At 42.2% G+C, this 18,076-nt stretch overlaps 1 protein-coding gene across 1 annotated transcript in view; it reads right to left on the bottom strand.

Annotated features, from left to right (window-relative positions):
* Nucleotides 1–4,892: 4,892 nt before the first annotated feature.
* The window catches only part of NR6A1 (nuclear receptor subfamily 6 group A member 1), a 207,470-nt gene continuing 194,286 nt past the window's right edge, over nt 4,893–18,076 (bottom strand). The window contains exons 8-10 of the mRNA XM_066579777.1: nt 11,974–12,095; nt 6,844–6,996; nt 4,893–5,033 (exon numbers count right to left, since the gene is read on the bottom strand). Coding sequence (XP_066435874.1) covers nt 4,945–5,033; nt 6,844–6,996; nt 11,974–12,095 — 364 coding nt within the window. The 3' untranslated portion in view covers nt 4,893–4,944. The remainder of the gene's footprint in view (nt 5,034–6,843; nt 6,997–11,973; nt 12,096–18,076) is intronic.

Genomic DNA, 18,076 nt, shown 5'->3' with positions numbered 1-18,076 from the left:
ATTATTAAGCACAACTACAATATTACATGGATTTTAGGCATGAGGTTTTGTGTTACATGGTCTGTGAGAATGGTAGTGACCAACTCAGCCGGTAAGCATACCCGTAATACCACTGAAAAAAAATAAAAGACTTTTCGGCTGGTACGGTCACTGGCGGAGTGGAAGTATGCTTATATTGATGTGCGTTATGGAAGCTCTGAGGACCCAATTGTGCAACAGCTGGAAACCAGCTAGGAAGTCCCCAAAACTAAACACTGAATGGGTATATGACATACTATAAGCTTCATAAAAAACACTTTAAAAGACCCAAATTTGGCAGCTCCACTTACCATCATACATGTCATAAAAAGAATTAAGATCTTGGATTTCGAGAAAAAAAAGATTGAGTTGACCATTGACTTAGCATGAGTTGGGGTCTATCACTTCCTCATCTTTGTTTCGTCCTTCAGATGAACAGAAAAGTTTACAAGGAGGTGAATCATTGGGTCATTTAGCAGCAGCTTTGCATAGATAAGAAGAAATAGTTAAGTCATTATTATAAAAAACTAATGACTAGATCTTGTAGAGAGCAGGAGAAACTATGGGATGATGAAGACCATATAAGGTTGGAGGAAAAACGGATATCCTGTGTTATGCCTACTGTGGGTTCCTGAGCGTCAGTGTATCTGTAACCCCAAACCAGGAGAGGATCAAAAATACCGAAGTGGTGCAGAAGTTCCTATAAAGTTAGATTCCCACAGAGTGGATATGCTGCAGTAGTTTTCTGTGGCAAATCTGTACCAAGTCATGTAGAGTTTGGCGTGGATTTGCCGCTACATATTAGCTAAAATTAAAAATACGTTTTTCCTCACTGTACCTGTAGCAACTGCTTGCCTAGTTCTCCTGCCAGCTTCTTGATCCTGGGTCTCCAGACGTAATGTATTGACCCAAGTGACTACTGCAGCGATGCCTGGTCTACATGAGAGGTCATTACTGGACAACAGGGAAAAGAAAGAGGATTATTGCGGTTGGTTTTTTTTTATTCTTAAACTACGGTCTGCACCTATGAATGTCGCGGTCATCTGCGGCAAAAAACGCAACTGTTGGGGTTTTTTTGCTAATTTTCACTCTCCCCCATTGAACTTGGTGAGAAATTCGCACTACAGGTCAACTTTTGCAGCTTATGGATGAGTTTGGTAAAAGTCTCATCCATGCTGCAAGTACTACTGTATGCCGCTGTGGATTTTTCCCCCGCATATCCAAAAAGGAAAAAAAACCACAGCATTTTCTCTGTGCGAACTTAGCCTTTCACTTTTTCTCTCTGCAAGTTCCACTCCTGGTTTTGACTTAGAAATATGATGCAAAATACTGACCAAAATATGCAAATGTAGAAGAAGCTTAAAAAGTGTTTTCTGGGACTTTAGAAAAAAATTATGGGTTTAACCCTTTCCAATCCAATTTGTATCCTGGTTTTCCTATGGGGCTTACTCTTTTTCTGCCGTTATACAACAGCGCTATATGCTGGCTAAAGCCAGTACTACATGAGGTGGCACGTTGGATAGGCTCTGACAGAAGAGAGGCTGGCAATATACAGTAAGAGAAGCCCGGCGGACATCTTCCGACAATGGAGCTGTACAGCCTTAAATCATAATGTCTTTAGACGTCAGAAAGTGGATTGGAAAGGGTTAAAAAGGTGTAAATTAAAGAATAATGGATATACACCAGTTCAGAGGCTCCCTGTCCAATGCTGGACGCCTGGTACCTGCTACTTGGTGCCCGGAGGAAGTCAGCAGGCAGTCACGTGCGATACATTGTGCACACGACCGCTCGGCCAATCTCAGGCTTCAGCGGCTATGGAAGAATCACGTCTGTGATTGTTGATCGTCCACGAGCCCAACGAACAGAATGTGACTGCCCTCCGACTTCTTCCAGGTTCTAAAGTTCTGGCACTGGGGTTCTAGAACTGGCCAAGGAGCATCTGAAGTTGGCGAGTATTTATTTATTTTTTAAAAAATCCTTTAACACCGAGTATCAGTTTTTCCTGGAGTGTTTTGTTAACTATAGTCAATCAAATATCTTGAACTCCATAAAACGTATGCTGCAGACCTGGATTTCTGTTCATTGTATAAGTCGCTGTCCATAAGAAAATCCCACTGACTGTCAATATATCTCAAAGCCAATGGGATCATAGTAGGTAATAGCTTAACCCTTCATGCATCACAAGTCTATACTCAATTACATATGCATAAACTAACATTATCATTTTTGTTACAGGAGAGGCAACTGTAAAACAGGCGATTTTGTATGAAAACGAAAAGGAAATCTTAACTCATTAAAACGCAACATACTTTCCTCCGGCACAACAACAAAAAAATCATGCAAGATAAAAAAAATTAAAAGCACAAAAACATAAAAACACGAAAAAGACAAAATAAGAAACAAAAACCAATGATAAAATGGTTCTACAATTGAAGGTTAGAAAGGCGTTGCTATATATGCAGTAAACTTGGACTGCTGTAAAGATTTCCTCCAATTGTACATCGTACCATAGATTGCAAAATACAACCAAAACTACTCCAATTGTAAAATAACAAAAGCCCTTGGAGAGAGAACCCCGCTGATGTCCAACATAAGAGAGAACCAAGCATTCATGGCCACCTCTTCAAAGAGATCCATAGGCATAAGAGAAACCTTTGAGTGCTCCGATTCAGGACATCGGTGGGGTGTCCCAGCAACTTGACCCAATCATTAAGATCTTTTTTTTTTTAACAAGTCTGTTCTAAATCATTGGAATACCCCAAAAACCACAATAAAATGTATTTCTTCATAGGATATAAAAACACATGGACAGGATATATTGTGTCCTTCAAAGTGGAAGATAAGAGAAATTGACCTACTGTAATGTTCCTTAGTCTACGTAGCTACTTACAACTAGTCATAATGCCTGAGCTTAGCATCAGGAACACTATATTTTTACCCTGTTTAAAGTCACAAGTCCTGGATACTTGTGGAAGTGAGATAATGTGGTTGAATGGGCATGAGTCACTGCCCTCCCGGCCTGGTACTCGTGTGACAAGTAGGGTGCACAATCTAGTATCCACATTGGCAAGGATGATTTCCAAAGACTAAAACGGCAACTGCCTAAAAAGGTGTTGTAGTAAATACTAAACCAAAAAGAATTTGGAAAGTGTAACATGCCAATTAAATCATCTCAATATAATGTGTAAACCAAAAGTCCTACTAAAGCTTGACCTTCTCACGTTTGCATCTTGTATAGCGCAAACAAGAACAAGTATGCAAAGTTCCACCCGCTTTGTGTTGTGGATATATTCAATGCCAATGGAAGGCAGTGCTCAACACCATGTGATGTCTATTAACTAATCTACATGGAAAAGTAGAGGATAGCAAAAAATGCTGAGAAAAACAAAAATATTCACTTATTACATTTTTACTAAACATTCGTTATGTGTGGAGTTTATTGTACACAGTATCTGGCTTTTGCAAGCTGCTTCTGTAATTATATTTCACCATGTGACTGCTCAGTTTAACTTAGAAACAGTGAAATAACTGAAATTTTTGGTAGCCCACGTAGCTCCAGCAAAAGAAAGCTATGAATCTATAAGACATTCAGCGAATACAATACTGTCCTAAACTGCGCCCAAAACCATGTGTTTATTACTTTAAAAACTTGTATTTTTCCTTTTTTTCACTTTTTATAATTCTTCTATATTAACCTTCTATATTCACCTAAATAAGCTACAGACCATAAGTATACAGTCAGGAGGCTGAGCTGTGATCTCCGCTATTATAACTGTGTGACAGGAACTGTGTGGTCATCATCATAAACTGTGACAGGATCCCCCTGTGGGCAGTTCCTGTAGTACATCCATGTAACAGCATCACACAAGCTGAGAATTTGACTAACAAATGACCATAATCCCAAGCAAATCAGAGCTATTCAGAACTGAGATCACATGACTATCTAAAGAAAAAAAGGCTGGGAGTTCCAGACAGAAAGAAAAACCTAACTAAGATAACACTAGTCACTTATATATACTGTAGGCAGGGGCGTAACTATAGGGGATGCGGTTGCACTCTGGCCCAGGACTCTTAGGGGGCCCATAAGGCCTATCTTCTCCATACAAGAAGCCCGGTAGTATGACTAAAGAATTATAGTTGGTGGGCCCTGTTACAGGTTTTGCATTGGGGCCCCGAATCTTTAGGTTACGTCTTTGGGTACAAGTACAGATGGAAGGGGCTGCTGAACTTTTGCACCTGGGCCCCTGAGCCCTTAGTTACACTCCTGAGTAGGGGGATAGCTACATGATGAATTAATAGAAAAGAAAAATCACCGGAGTGGCCCTTTACCATATTAAATTCTTGCTTAAAGCCAGACACTGTGAAATATTCACGAATTATAAAAATCAGACTTAAACCAAAATTGCACAAGTTAATCTCAGCACTTTTTAGCAACACAATCTATTCTTAAACTCCAACAAAATCTATCAATGATAAAAAAACAACAAAAACACTTAAAATCGAGGTAGTTTTCTTTGCTCAAACTATTGAAATAATTTCTCACCCACTCCCAACAAAAAGGAAAAAAAGTGAATGAAAAAACAACAAACATTAAAAAAATGGCAACACTGTAACATTTGTATCCCCCTCCCATAATAGAAGGAGGATCCCTCCCTTAAAAAGGCTTTAACATTTTTAGGTCTGTAAACAGCAACAAAATGCAACAACTGCATTTATGTTTGTGCACCCGTGTTGAAGATAATACATTCAACTCTGTCAAGAAATAAATAGATAAGAAAAAGAGTACAAAAAAATTGTAAAAAGCAAGCTTTTTTTTTTTTTCTCCTCCCCCATACAGGGATATGAAACTGTCTTTTTCCCTTCAACTGGTGCAGGACAGCCTTAGTTCCCAGCTGTTGATTAATCTGTTCTTCAGTTGATCCTTGCTCATTCCTTAGTGACACCCGTCTTGCAGGAGTGGAGAAATGCTTTAAAAAGCAATGGCAATTGCTCCAGAGGTACATTCAGCAATTTTCCTGTGAAAAGTATTTTAAAAATTCAATTTATTTTCAGTCGAAGCAATTTAGACACAAAAATTGAAAGTGGTAAAAAAAGTGTAATAAAATACACAAGTGCGTAAAAATATTTTTGAAAATTTTAAGTTTCAACAAATCTATATAAAACGGTGATAACATGCCAACAGCACACTAGAGGGTTATAAATGTCATTTAAAAAAAATATATACTGAAGTTAAAAAATAAAAAAAAATAAAAAAAAAATAGATGTACCGTATATACCGGCGTATAAGGCGACGGGGCGTATAAGACGACCCCCCAACTGTCACCTTATACGCCGGTATTCAGTGGAGAAAAAAAAAAAAATTTATTACTCACCTCCCCCGGCGTTCTGTCGCGCTCCGGCAGGATGTCGCTCGCTCCGGCAGGCTGTCGCTCGCTCCTCGTCCCCGGCGCAGCATAGCTTTCTGAATGTGGGGCTTGAAATCCCCGCTTCCAGAAAGCTAATACACACGCCGGCAGCCATGACATCATTGAATGGCTGTGATTGGCTAAAGCACACGTGGCTTCAGCCAATCACACTATTCAATGACATCATTGAATGGGTGTGATTGCTAACACGTGCGCCTTCAGCCAATCACAGCCATTCAATGATGTCATTGAATAGTGTGATTGGCTGAAGCCACGTGTGCTTTAGCCAATCACAGCCATTCAATGCTGTCATGGCTGCCGGCGTGTGTATTAGCTTTCTGGAAGCGGGGATTTCAAGCCCCGCATTCAGAAAGCTATGCTGCGGCGGGGACGAGGAGCGAGCGACAGCCTGCCGGAGCGAGCGACATCCTGCCGGAGCGCGACAGAACGCCGTGGGAGGTGAGTAATAAAATTTTTTTTTTTTACACTTTTTTTTTGTTTGTTTTACCGGCGCATAAGACGACCCCCGAATGCAGAGCAGATTTTTTGGGGTTCAAAAGTCGTCTTATACGCCGGTATATACGGTAAGCATAAAAATAATTCTGGAAAAAATAATTTATATAAAATAGTAAATTATTTTTTTTTGTTTTCCCCAGTGAAATTTAATATTAATATTGGGACATGTGTCCTAATTCTGGCTGTTAATCTACGATGGTAAATCAAAAAGTCAGGCCTCCTTGCCTGTAACTTTTTATCTATTCCAGTGACTGGCCATGAACGATATTATATAGGTGTCGTTACTCTACTATTGCATGCTTTTCTTTTTCAGTCTGAGGGATTATAACCACGGACCTGAGGCTAAAACAAAGATCGACCACTGAATTTCTGGCAAAAGGGGGTCTACACCAAAATAATCGGTTGAAGAAGGTTTATGAGGGTTCTGTAATAGACATCAGCTATGTGCAGCTTTGGGTGAAGAAGTTTCAGGCAAGAGAAAAATGACAGATAAGCGAAAGAGTGCCCGTCCGTCAACATCAGTCACCGATGAGAACCGACAATGTGCTGAGGAGTTGATTTGAGGCAACAGAAGCAGCACAGTTTAGGATGTTGACGATGTCTTGAATGTGTCCCCAGAAACATTCTTTAGCTGATCATGGATCTCCTTGGTTGCACACGCCTCTTTTGCCAGAAATGTAATGACAGGTCTTGGTTTTTGCCTCAGATCCATGGTTCTAATCACTCAGTCTGATAAAGAAAAGCATACATTAGTAGAGTAAGGTCGCCTATGATAACATCGTTCATAGTCATTCACAGTCACTCGAATAGATAAAATGCTACAGACATGGAGGCATTACTTTTTGACTCACCCTAGTAGTTTTGGCCATCATGACAGATTGAATTCTAGTTTTTGAATATTTACCAGCAATGTAGCGAATCTCAGGCAAACACATCATGAGGTCTGGGAATCTGTTCGGTTGATGTGGATACCTATATTCTGTGAAGTCCTGGCACACGTACCAATATCTCTTATTTAGCTGCTCGAGCTGAGAAATACTGCTAAGACCTTGGATATCTGTTGAAGAAAAACAAAGAACAGGGCCAGGTTCTTAGAAAGAGACTCGGACAGTAACATTCCTTTGAAAACTGCAGCAATTTTAAGAAAACTGCATACTGTTATTATTTATTTTATAGAGTCATTAAAAGGGTTTCCTGAGGCTTCACTATTGATCTGCAAGGGTCCACTGATTGGGATCCCCACCGATCAGCTGTTCACTAAGCGCACGGTCAGTGGGACAGCCAGATGCACAAAACTTTGTCCACACTGCCTCTTACTCTGTCCTAACTGACCACAGGACTGGCGAACAGGGATACAAAGAAGTGGACCTCACTGATCAACTATTGATGACCTATACTGAGGAAAGGTCATCAATAGTAAAGTGCCAGAAAAACCCTTTATTTCTACTGCGCTGTACATATGAAAAAGGGAGTTTATTAGAGATGAGCGAGCATGCTCGGTTAAGAAAATTACTCGAGCGAGCATCGGCATTTTCAAGTAACTGCCTGCTCATCCGAAAAGATTCGGGGGGCGGTGGGGATGAGCGGAGGTTGCAGGGGGAGCATGGAGGAGAGAGAGAGATCTCCGCCACATTCCCCCCACCACCCAGTGAATCTTTTCGGACAAGTAGGCAGTTACTCGAAAATGCTGATGCTCGCTCGAGTACTTTCCTTAACCGAGCATGCTCGCTCATCTCTAGAGTTTATGTACTTGACCTCCCAGGAGTTTAGGACAAGCTCTGCTCTTTTTCTGAGCATTACAGTCTTGGACAAACATAGCTTGTTCTAATTTAAATGGCTGCACCTCCGGCTCTTTCACTGACATGCCTGTGATGTCAGCTAAATGAAGATTCTTGGCTTAAAACACCAAAAACATTTCTGTAGCCCTCAATGAACCGGAGTTAGTCGTTTAAAGATTAGTCGGGAATACTAAATTTACAGTTGTCATTTCAGTCGGTGTACAAAGGAGAAAGGGAGGTGGAGGAAAGACCAGCAGTAACAGAGAAGATTTGTGATTCTTCTGTGTATCTTTTTGTCCCAGGAAAGGGGGGATTTTTTTTTTTTCATGTTATCACCCTCCCATCAATCAGAGAACATACTTGCTCTCTGATTGTCACATATGGGATTTTTTCCTAGAAAAGGAGCAAAATGATGAGGACCTGCTCATCTCATCACTGCACCACATTGTTTGACCCCACATATGCTGCAGTCATTGCTGATGGTGGCACCTTAACATTTTTACAGAAAAAGATGTAAAAAAAAAAAATTTCCTCCTACACAAGGCTTTAAATATTGTAAAAATAAAAAGAGCAATAAAACTCGCAAAACTACACATAATTGGTATTGCCACATCCACAACAACCAATACTATAAAATATTACATCATTTACCCCGTATGGGGAAAAAAAAGCCAAAATATAAGATTACAACAAGCACAATAGGGATGTACTGAGGCTAATTTCCCATGGACGAGTGTGATATCGAAACCGCCTAGCATCCTTTCAAGGAAGTAGCGATCCTCTGTTGCAGCTGACAGCTGCGGCGTCTCTCATTGTTTTCAACAGGAGACCTTGCATCACATTGCGTGCACCTAGCATGTGGTACGATGCTGCCACCAGCCTCAATGAGAACAATGGGCGATGCGAGGGCATGCCCAAACATAGGACGTGTCGCGATTTGTTTCCCGTATAGCATTGTGGTGCAATGTGGGGAAAAAAATTGCTCAGGTATATGACCCTATTCAAGAGAATGGGGTTCATATTTGTGCGAGATTTTCTCACGCGTTTGAAGATAGCCTAAATGAGTGACATTCTGATACAGAGGGTGAGAGGACCCTACCTGTAAAGGCTTACAATCTACAAGGCAAATGGGAAGGAGACAGAAGGTGAGGGTAGAAGCAGCTCAGGTGGTGGTGTAATGGCAGCAGAGTTATTGTAGGTTTTTCTGAAGAAGTGGATTTTCAGGCTGCATTTGAAGGTTTCGAAAGTCGGAGAGTGATTACTTGGAGCAGTGAAATCATGGGAAGTGTTGTGTGAGGAGCAGATAAAAGGAGAACAGAGAAGGCAGTCTTGTGAGGACCGAAGACTATGGGTGGGGAAGTTATATCAGAGATGTATGGGTAGGACAGGCTGGGGACAGCTTTGTAGATCATTAATAATATTTTTACCTAAATTCTCTGGACAATGGGTAGACAGTGAAGAGATTGGCAGAGGAAGAACAAAGGGAGAGGTGAATTAACTGGTCAGCAAAATGGAGAGTGGATTGGAGGGTTGCTAGTGCGTTGGATGGGAGGCCACGGAGAAGGAAGTTGCCATAATCTAAGCAGGAGATGATGGCGGCATGCATTTTGTTGACTTGAGGTTGAGGTAGGATCATATTCTAGAGAGGTTTCTGAGCTGGATTTGACAGGAGGTTACTGTTTGTATGTAGGATTTGAAATACAGGGCAAAAAGAAAGGTTATACCAAGTCAGCATGGACAGAATCAAAAGTTACCCCAAGGCAGTGAACTTAGGGACTGGGGAAAGTATAAAGCCATTGAGTGCGATTGATAAATCTGGTTGAGTAAGATGGGGGAAAAAATTTGAATTAAGTTTTCTCCATGTTGAATTTTAGAAAATGAGAAGAAGAGGAGGATATAGCTGATAGGCGCTCTGAGATTCTGGATAGAAGAAAGGTCAATTCTGGGACAGATCAAAAAACAAAGGGCCACGGCACTCACAAAGAACCCCCGCATAAAAAATTGCTTGTAGCGGGCGGAGACAAAAAGGACCGCAATCGGTCCAAACACATGCAGAGCCAACTTCGGGGCTATGGACCCGCTACTTTTCTCCATAATTCTGGGACAGACAGGCAGACTAGAATGTGATCAACATAAAAATAGTACAGAAAGTCATGGGGTTCTATGAGCTGACTTACGTCAAAAGGTATAGATGAAAAAAAAAAAAAAAGGATAGGGGGTCCCATGAAAAAGCATTGAGGGACACCAACAGAGAAAGTAAGGTGTGTCAGCTGAATGCAGGATTCTGGCACTTAACGTGGGAATGCCCACACACTGTAGACTTTTGGGCAGAAATATACACCCTTTTGTCCCCACTCCTACCTCTTACCCTTACTTTAGACCTGAAGATGGCGCTGTTTGGTTTAATGGAAGAGGGAATATGGCCATTCCATACCGAATTTTTTCTCAGAGAAGTGTTGTTTCTGGCCAGGAAGGCAATAGCTATGAAGTGGATGGCTATGGAGTTCCCGTGTGTCCGGAGCTGGAGGAAGCTGGAGGATGTAGTAATCTCATATGAAAACATAATATATAAACACAGGGGATGTCCTCACAAATTTCGGAAAATATGGGAACCATGGCTTAATTCGCACCACACATTGTAGATGGATTAGCTGCAGTGGCTGATGGGTACCATGCATGTAAGTGATAAAACACACATGGAGGCCAATAAGTTTATTGTGTATTGAAATGGTTATTGAACATATATAGTAACAAATTCAGGCTAATTTCTGTTTATAAGAAGAAGCAGGGAAAAAAGGGGGGGAAATGTGTGAAGAAATGTTGTACTACTACTAGTACTAGTCCCCTACTTGCAAACAGGTTCCATTCCAGAAGCTTGTTCACAAGTACACTTGTTTGTATGTCTGAACAAATGTTTGTAAGTAGCAGGATCACGGGTGGATCCCGCTCCATACAATGTCGGTGCCGGCTGTTCTTACAGCCAGCAACCAGGGGCAGCAGTTCTGACGAGCCGCGCTGCTCATCAGAACTGTTAATTTAAATACAGTGGTATTTAAAGCGTTAACAGTTCCGATGAACGGCGCAGCTCGTTGGAACTGCTGCCACCGAGTGCCGGCTGTAAGAAACAGCCGGCACCCGACGTTCAGGGGTCCTGTACAGTGTCCTGCGATAAGATCGCGGGACGCTGTGCAGTTGCTAGGTACCCGGGGGCCTTCTGAAAGGCCCCAGGGCTGCCTATGCAGAGAGCCTATTAAGCGCACGGCTTGATAGGTGCTCTGTATACGCAGCCCTGGGGCCTTTCAGAAGGCCCCCGGCTGCCTAGCTACCGCACAGCGTCCCGCGATCTGACCGGATAGGTTTGATAGAAGCTGATGGTTTGATGATAATGCTACGGCATTACATCATACTGTGCAGGACAGATTATTTGCAACCTGCGAAGTTCGTAAATCGAACGTTCGCAAGTCGGGAGCTATCTGTACTTTCTTTATAATATTGCCTTATTTTGTATTGCTCTTTTGTGTACAAAGACAGAATGAACGCTGTAAAAACTATGTACAACTATGTATTTTTGGTGTAAATTAGCTGAATTATGGCATAATTTTTATACCGGGAGTGTACACAGAAAAAACTGGAAGATAAATGCAAAAGTAATTTACAACTTTCTAACTGTGGCCCTGTATAGCTTTATAATATATGACAGGCAGACCCACTACCGTATTAAGCTGAACACTAAGGGCCCATTCGGTTCCTTTCAATTGTCCATTTTGTGCCTCGTTAAAACTTTTTTCAGTTTTTTTCCTCCCCCCAATTTTTTTTTTTACATTAAATTTAATTTTGAATATCAATCTTGAAAAAAATGGAAATCGGTAAAGTCGATACACCTGTAAAATATCAATCTAACAAAGAAGAATGACTCGATATTAACCATGAGTGTATTTGTGTGGTCACTACTTTGATCTACTGGTGTTAACATTCGCAGATAAAGCGAGAACAGCTGGCGATCTGTTCCACAATCTGTATTTGGATAGGAGTTAGGACTAATCTTCCAGTGCTGCTGCCTGTAATACATATGTCATATGACGCGTGTTCTGGCCTTGGTGGCTACATTAAACTGTTATTAAATTGTGATTAATACATGGAAAGTCTCATCTTGCCTGAAGATGGCTATCAAAAAAAAACGCTCTTCATTTACTGCTGCACCGCCACCTAGTGTTAACACTCTGCCATAGAAAATCACAAAGCCAGCGAACACTTACCTTGATTCAGGAAGTTAATGGCTTTCATGCAAACGTACTCTTCATTGCTGACTTTGACTTGACTGAACTTTCGATATAGGTAGATGAGTCTCTCCATGACTTCCATTCCTTCTTCACTGAATCTGAAGAAAAAGCAGTACATTAATATGATCGTTTCAGGCAAAAGAACAATCTTTTTGTGGAGACGAGTGATAAAAATGTCATGTTCTGGAATTTATTTTCGGCTGAAATGCCTTTTGGTTAATTTTACGGTTAATTTTAAATTTTTTTTATTGCCTATGAGAAATACATTCAACTAGTGCATCCCTATGCTATGTTATTTGTATAGCGCCCCCCTTCCACACGGCTTTCAGCTGGTTTATTAGCCCCCCCCCCAGCAAGCTGGGTACTCATTTTACCGACCTCGGAAGGATGGAAGGATGAGTCAACCTTGAGCCGGCTACCTGAACCTTGCGAGGATTGAACCTGCAACCTTCAGGTCATGAGTGAGAGCTCAAGACTGCATTCTGCTGCCTTAAAACTGTGAGCCAGAGTGGAGAGATGTTTACAACTAGAAGTCTGGTGGTCTCAAGTGGCCTTCAGATCGCATGGAAAACTATTATTTTAAATGGCCACATGTAATGCTACATTTCACCCAAAAGAGGAACTAGAAAACAAACAAGCATCTAACAGCAACTTATCTTCGCTGCTTGTAGGATAACTTTATAGTCAGACCCACATTACTTGTATGAACACAGTGGCTTATCCCGCTGCTGAAGTCCCGGCCTTGGATGAAAATCTGACTTTTTTTTTAAAGCGACCTATGCGCATGCTCTTCCATAGACTTGTACATGAGAGCGTGCACACACAAATCTGAAATGAGCTAAAGTTTCATCAAGACTTCCAACATTGGAAACGGGTGAGTATTAAAAAACTACAGCGCCCGGCTCCCAGTCATCTCCTCAGTTAGTTTATGTTGCTTTAGGTGGGTGACGGGTTCTCTCAAATGATCACAAGTTCAAATCCCCTGTGGGGACTAAAAAAAAGTGTAAAGCAAACAAACAAAAAAAAAGATTGAAGAGAGTTTTTTTTCTTTTTTCTAAGTTCTAAAATGCTACCATACCCCTAATAGACCATGCCATATGGGCAGAAGACCTCCCTCTTTGTGCCATAGATGTTCAACATCTGATGCAAATTTCTTCCATTCAGTGTGGAACTGCAATAAGATTCAGACTTTTTGGTCTGAAGTTACTGAATTAGACAAATAGTCACACTCCTGTTCCGAGAACCCCAGAATAATGGTTATTGGGTCTTTGGGATGATGAACAAGAGCAACATGCAAAACAAATCCTACTGCATGAAACTCTTCTTCTAGCCGTAAGGCTGTTGCGATGAAGTGGATGAAGACCCCCCCAATTCAATGGCAATAAAAGGGTTAACGAAAAAATTGGTTATGAAAAAATTGTAAATGTACTAAAAACAATTCGACAAAACATGGGATTTGTGGTATAATCCTACAAAAACTATTAAAATAAACTCTTTAGTTCTTGCTAGGTCAACGAATAACCTCGTAGAACAGTTAGATAAACTGACCTGGCGCAACGTATCTCATATTGACAGCGTTGCATACATTACCCATATAAAAACCATACGGGATACGCGGTGAGATAGAGCATGCTGGGATCTTTTTTACATGCGTATCTACACGCAATGACTAGATTAATGGATTAATGAAAATCAATGTACTCCATTGACTCTATTCAGCATGTATCACGCGGGCATGCATTGTGCGCATAATACGCAGTGAAATCACGGGCGTGTGAATGAGCCTTTCATGTAATACATTACTGTTTAACAAATTGAGTTTAAAGAAAAAAAGTTACAAAAACTTTTTTCCATTAAAAAAACAAACAAAAAAAAAAACACATTTTGTATTGCAATGTACGGAAAAGTCTGAAATATTAACATATTACAATATTTATTCCGCATGGTGAAGGCTGTAGGAAAAACAAATTGGATAAAATGCCAAAATTGCATTTTATTTTTGGCATCCTGGCTCCCAAAAAATTTGAATCAAAGACATCGGTTTCCCAAAATGGAACTAATAAAAACTTCAACTTACCCTCCAAAAGTGAGTCCTCACATAGCGAAAGGGCTCTTTCACACAGCCGTTGGAGTTTCTACGTGCGTCCGCTGGCGCGTAAAAACGCGTGAATGGGCGCACACATCTAACGTTTGTGTGCCCGTTCAGACGGCATGGGCCCGGCTCATATACACTGGGACCGCAATGCCGTTGGGTGGGGGGAGAGAGTTTAGCTCCGCTAAGTTGTTCTCGCCCTTCCCTCCTGGCTCTGCAAGGGGAGGAGGTGGGACGGGGCGGGAGCCAGTGTGCCAAGCTTCCGCCCCCTCTCGCAGCCAGCAATGGGAGGGTGCAGGACGGGGTAGAGCTTTGCAAACAGGTGGCAAGTGGCATAGTGGAGGAGAAAAGGGGTAGGGAGTTTAGCAGTCCTGCGGTTAAACTCACCCTTACCTCCCCTCTCTACAGCCGCTGTCATTGGCTCTCATAGAGGTCTATGGCAGCGGCCGTATTCCGGCTGGGAAAGATAGTTCCAGGACTATCTTTTCTGCCTGGCATAAAAGTGCCCAGCGCTATATTGGCCGGCCGCTTTTATGCCGTGGGAATACGTCTGTATGATCTGATGCATTGGAATTAGAGATGAGCGAGCATACTCATCCGAGCTTGATGCTCGTTCTAGTATTAGGGTGCTCGAGATGCTCGTTACTTGAGACGAGCACCACGCGGTACTCGTCTCGATTAAACGAGCACTGACCATTGAAATCAATGGAGCTGGCAATACAGCCGGCTCCATTGAAAGCAATGGGCTGCCGGTGATTGCGGGATGAATTGTCGAGAAGGGCTTAAATATATAAGCCCTTCCCTGCAATTCATCCGGAAATGTGTAAAAATAAAAAAAAAAATTGGTCCCGCTGAGCCAATGAGAGGCAGCAGTCACTCACCCATTCATAAATTCATGAATGGGTGTGTGAGTGAGATCTGTCTCTGATTGGTCAGGCTGTGACCAATCAGAGGCAGCTCATTCAGCAAGCAGGGATTTTAAATCCCCGGCTGCTGAATACTACTCACAGCTGTTCAGCGCAGTTCAGGAGGACTGCCGCCGGCCGTGCTGAACTCCGTCTGCCGGGACCAGGTGAGTATATATATATTTTTTATTTTTACACATTTCTGGATGAATTGCAGGGAAGGGCTTATATATTTAAGCCCTTCCCGACAATTCATCCCGCGATCGCCGACAGCCCATTGCTTTCAATGGAGCCGGCTGTATTGCTGGCCCCATTGAATTCAATGGGCTAACATCGTTCTTCTCTGCCACAGCTGTTACAGCTGTGGCAGAGGAGAACGATCTTTATGCTGACAGTGCGGGGGGGTGGGGGTCTCACTCTTGCCACTATTGTGGCTTAATAGTGGGACCTGGGAACTTGAGATGCAGCCCAACATGTAGCCCCTCGCCTGCCCTATCCGTTTCTGTGTCGTTCCCATCACTTTCTTGAATTTCCCAGGTTTTCACAAATGAAAACCTTAGCGAGCATCGGCGATATACAAAAATGCTCGAGTCGCCCATTGACTTCAATGGGGTTCGTTACTTGAAACGAACTCTCGAGCATCACTCAAAGTTCGACTCGAGTAACGAGCACCCGAGCATTTTGGTGCTCGCTCATCTCTAATTGGAATCCATTGCATTAGATGGTAGCAAATATCGGCCGGCTGTGATATACGCTCTGGTGAATAACCCTCAAAAAAAAAAATCTAAAAAAGTTACGGGTCTCAGAATACAGCAATGGAAAGCAATTTTTGTTTAAGAAAAAAATTGTTTTTACTTTTTAAAAATAGAAAAACAGTTTAAAAAAAACATTAAAATATCTAAATTTCCTAACACCGTGATCATACTGACTAGAGATGAGCGAGCATACTCGCTAAGGACAATTACTTGATCGAGCATTGTCCTTAGCGAGTATCTCCCCGCTCGGCAGAGAAGGTTCGGCTGCCCGCGCGGGTGACAGGTGAGTTGCGGCAGTCAGCAGGGGGGAGCGGGGGGCAGAGAGGGAGAGAGAGATCTCCCCTCCATTCCTCCCCGCTCTTACCCACAGCTCCCCGCCCGCCGCCGAATCTTTGCTCCCGAGCGGGCAGGTACTCGCTAAGGGCAATGCTCGATCGAGCAATTGCCCTTAGCAAGTATACTCGCTCATCTCTAATACTGACCCCTAGAACAAAGTTTTATTGCATTTTTACTGCACCTTAACGCTGTAAAAACCAAAACCACTCAAGTGGTGCAAAAATTGCATTTTTTAAACTTTCTCCCCCCTTAAAAATTTTTTTTAAGTTCTTGCATACATTGTATGGTAAATTAAATTGTACCATTAAAAAAAAAATACAACTCGTTCTGCAATGTCAATGGAAAAATTAAAAAAGTTATGGCTCTTGAAAAGCTGGGACGAAATAGCAAAAAGTACAAATCTCTGGTCCTGAAGGGGTTAAATATTTCCATCTATTAGGCTATGATAACTATGTATTCCTTTACAGTATACTAAAGATGAAGCACTGGGAGCCGAGTGAAGTCAGGGGTTCCCAGAGAAGAGGTTTACAGCTGGGTAAGAGGCAGGAGGCAGCTGCAGAGCTCAGGCTGGCATGGCCTCAGGTGGGAGTTTAGATGGAGCGGACAACACTCAGTAAAGGAAATCCAAGAGTTACTGAGACCCCAGCAGGGCGGCACAGACATAACGGCTTTCTACATAATCCCTCTAATTAGATGGATAGCAACTGTTCCCTTGAACTACTCACCCAGGGGGAATCTATTACACCAAGTCTACATTTACACGCTTTAATAACCCCTGTGCAGGGCTGGAAACTCCTTCCAAGACAAGACAGTTCAGCAGGATGGATGACTTGCAGACGTCTACTGAAGTCATATTTTATGTTACCTGCCCCTGTCTAAGAAATGGGTTAAACTCTGGTGTATACTTTACAGCCTCCACTATAGCCCAGCAAATATTATAGAGGATTTACTGCTTTAACTACAGCAAGAAAAGTACTTTTATGTTATATTATCACTTCTCTGTAATATTCATTATAGGAAAGGTTGGGTGACCAGCAATGAGGCCAGCACTAAAACTACAAAGGGGAATGTCTGTTAGCTTTCCCAGACTTAAAGGGGTTTTCCATTACTTAAAATTGCTTCACAACCACCCTGTCCTTCCTGGTTGCTGCTGACCGGGACATGTGACTGCTGCAGCCAATCACAGACCACAGCAGAGACCTTCTATAGGCAATGATTGGATGCAGCAGTCACATGTCAGGAGGGACAGGGTGGTTGCAATTTTAAGTCATGGGAGTAGAAGTCTCCTCACACATCTTCTAGGTACTCCCCTTAAAGAGAAACAATACCCTTCCTGGCCCATGCCACAGGCCTCTCACTAGCCAAGCCAGAAACCTGCTGCACACTAATGAGGGGCAAAAACCCTAAAACACCCTTCAGTTACTTCTTATTGGAGGGCAGTTGAGAAAATAATAAATGAGGCATGTGACTCAGACGTCGAGCCCATGCCGCAATTGGTTTTCTTGAACCTGCGGTCAGATAAATACCCCCTGACCCGTCATTCCCTCCCTGGACACATGCTCATGGCAGCTTAACTTATACCACTGTTCTATTTGTCACAACACACACCAAGCAGAGTGTCCTGGCTTAATTGAATATCGCAGATGCGAAGAATGGAAGAGCTCTTGAGCCGGGACTCTTGGTCACATGATAAGTTCATTAAGACCTGGTCCCCATGGAATAAGTAGTATGCTTTATATAGACCTAGTGACGACTCCCAAGCGGTAGCCAATGGGATTGCTGTTGATGCTTGATTCCCAACTTCTCTCTTGCTCTCATCTCTTGTAGTTACGCAAGTTGTTTCTGACAGATTCCCGATCACATAGCAACAGCTCATCCACATACTAAAGGATTACAAAATGTTGATTGTTGAAATATTTGAAATAATTAGGTAGCTCTAATCAGTTGTTTGGTTGTCCCACCTGACAGGTTTTGGTTGCACATGTTTTTAT

This window comes from Eleutherodactylus coqui, chromosome 10, assembly GCF_035609145.1.
Source record: "Eleutherodactylus coqui strain aEleCoq1 chromosome 10, aEleCoq1.hap1, whole genome shotgun sequence".
Taxonomy (NCBI): Eukaryota; Metazoa; Chordata; class Amphibia; order Anura; family Eleutherodactylidae; genus Eleutherodactylus; species Eleutherodactylus coqui.
The sequence above is the reverse complement of the archived record's forward strand: the minus strand, read 5'-3'. Positions and strand labels throughout refer to the sequence as shown.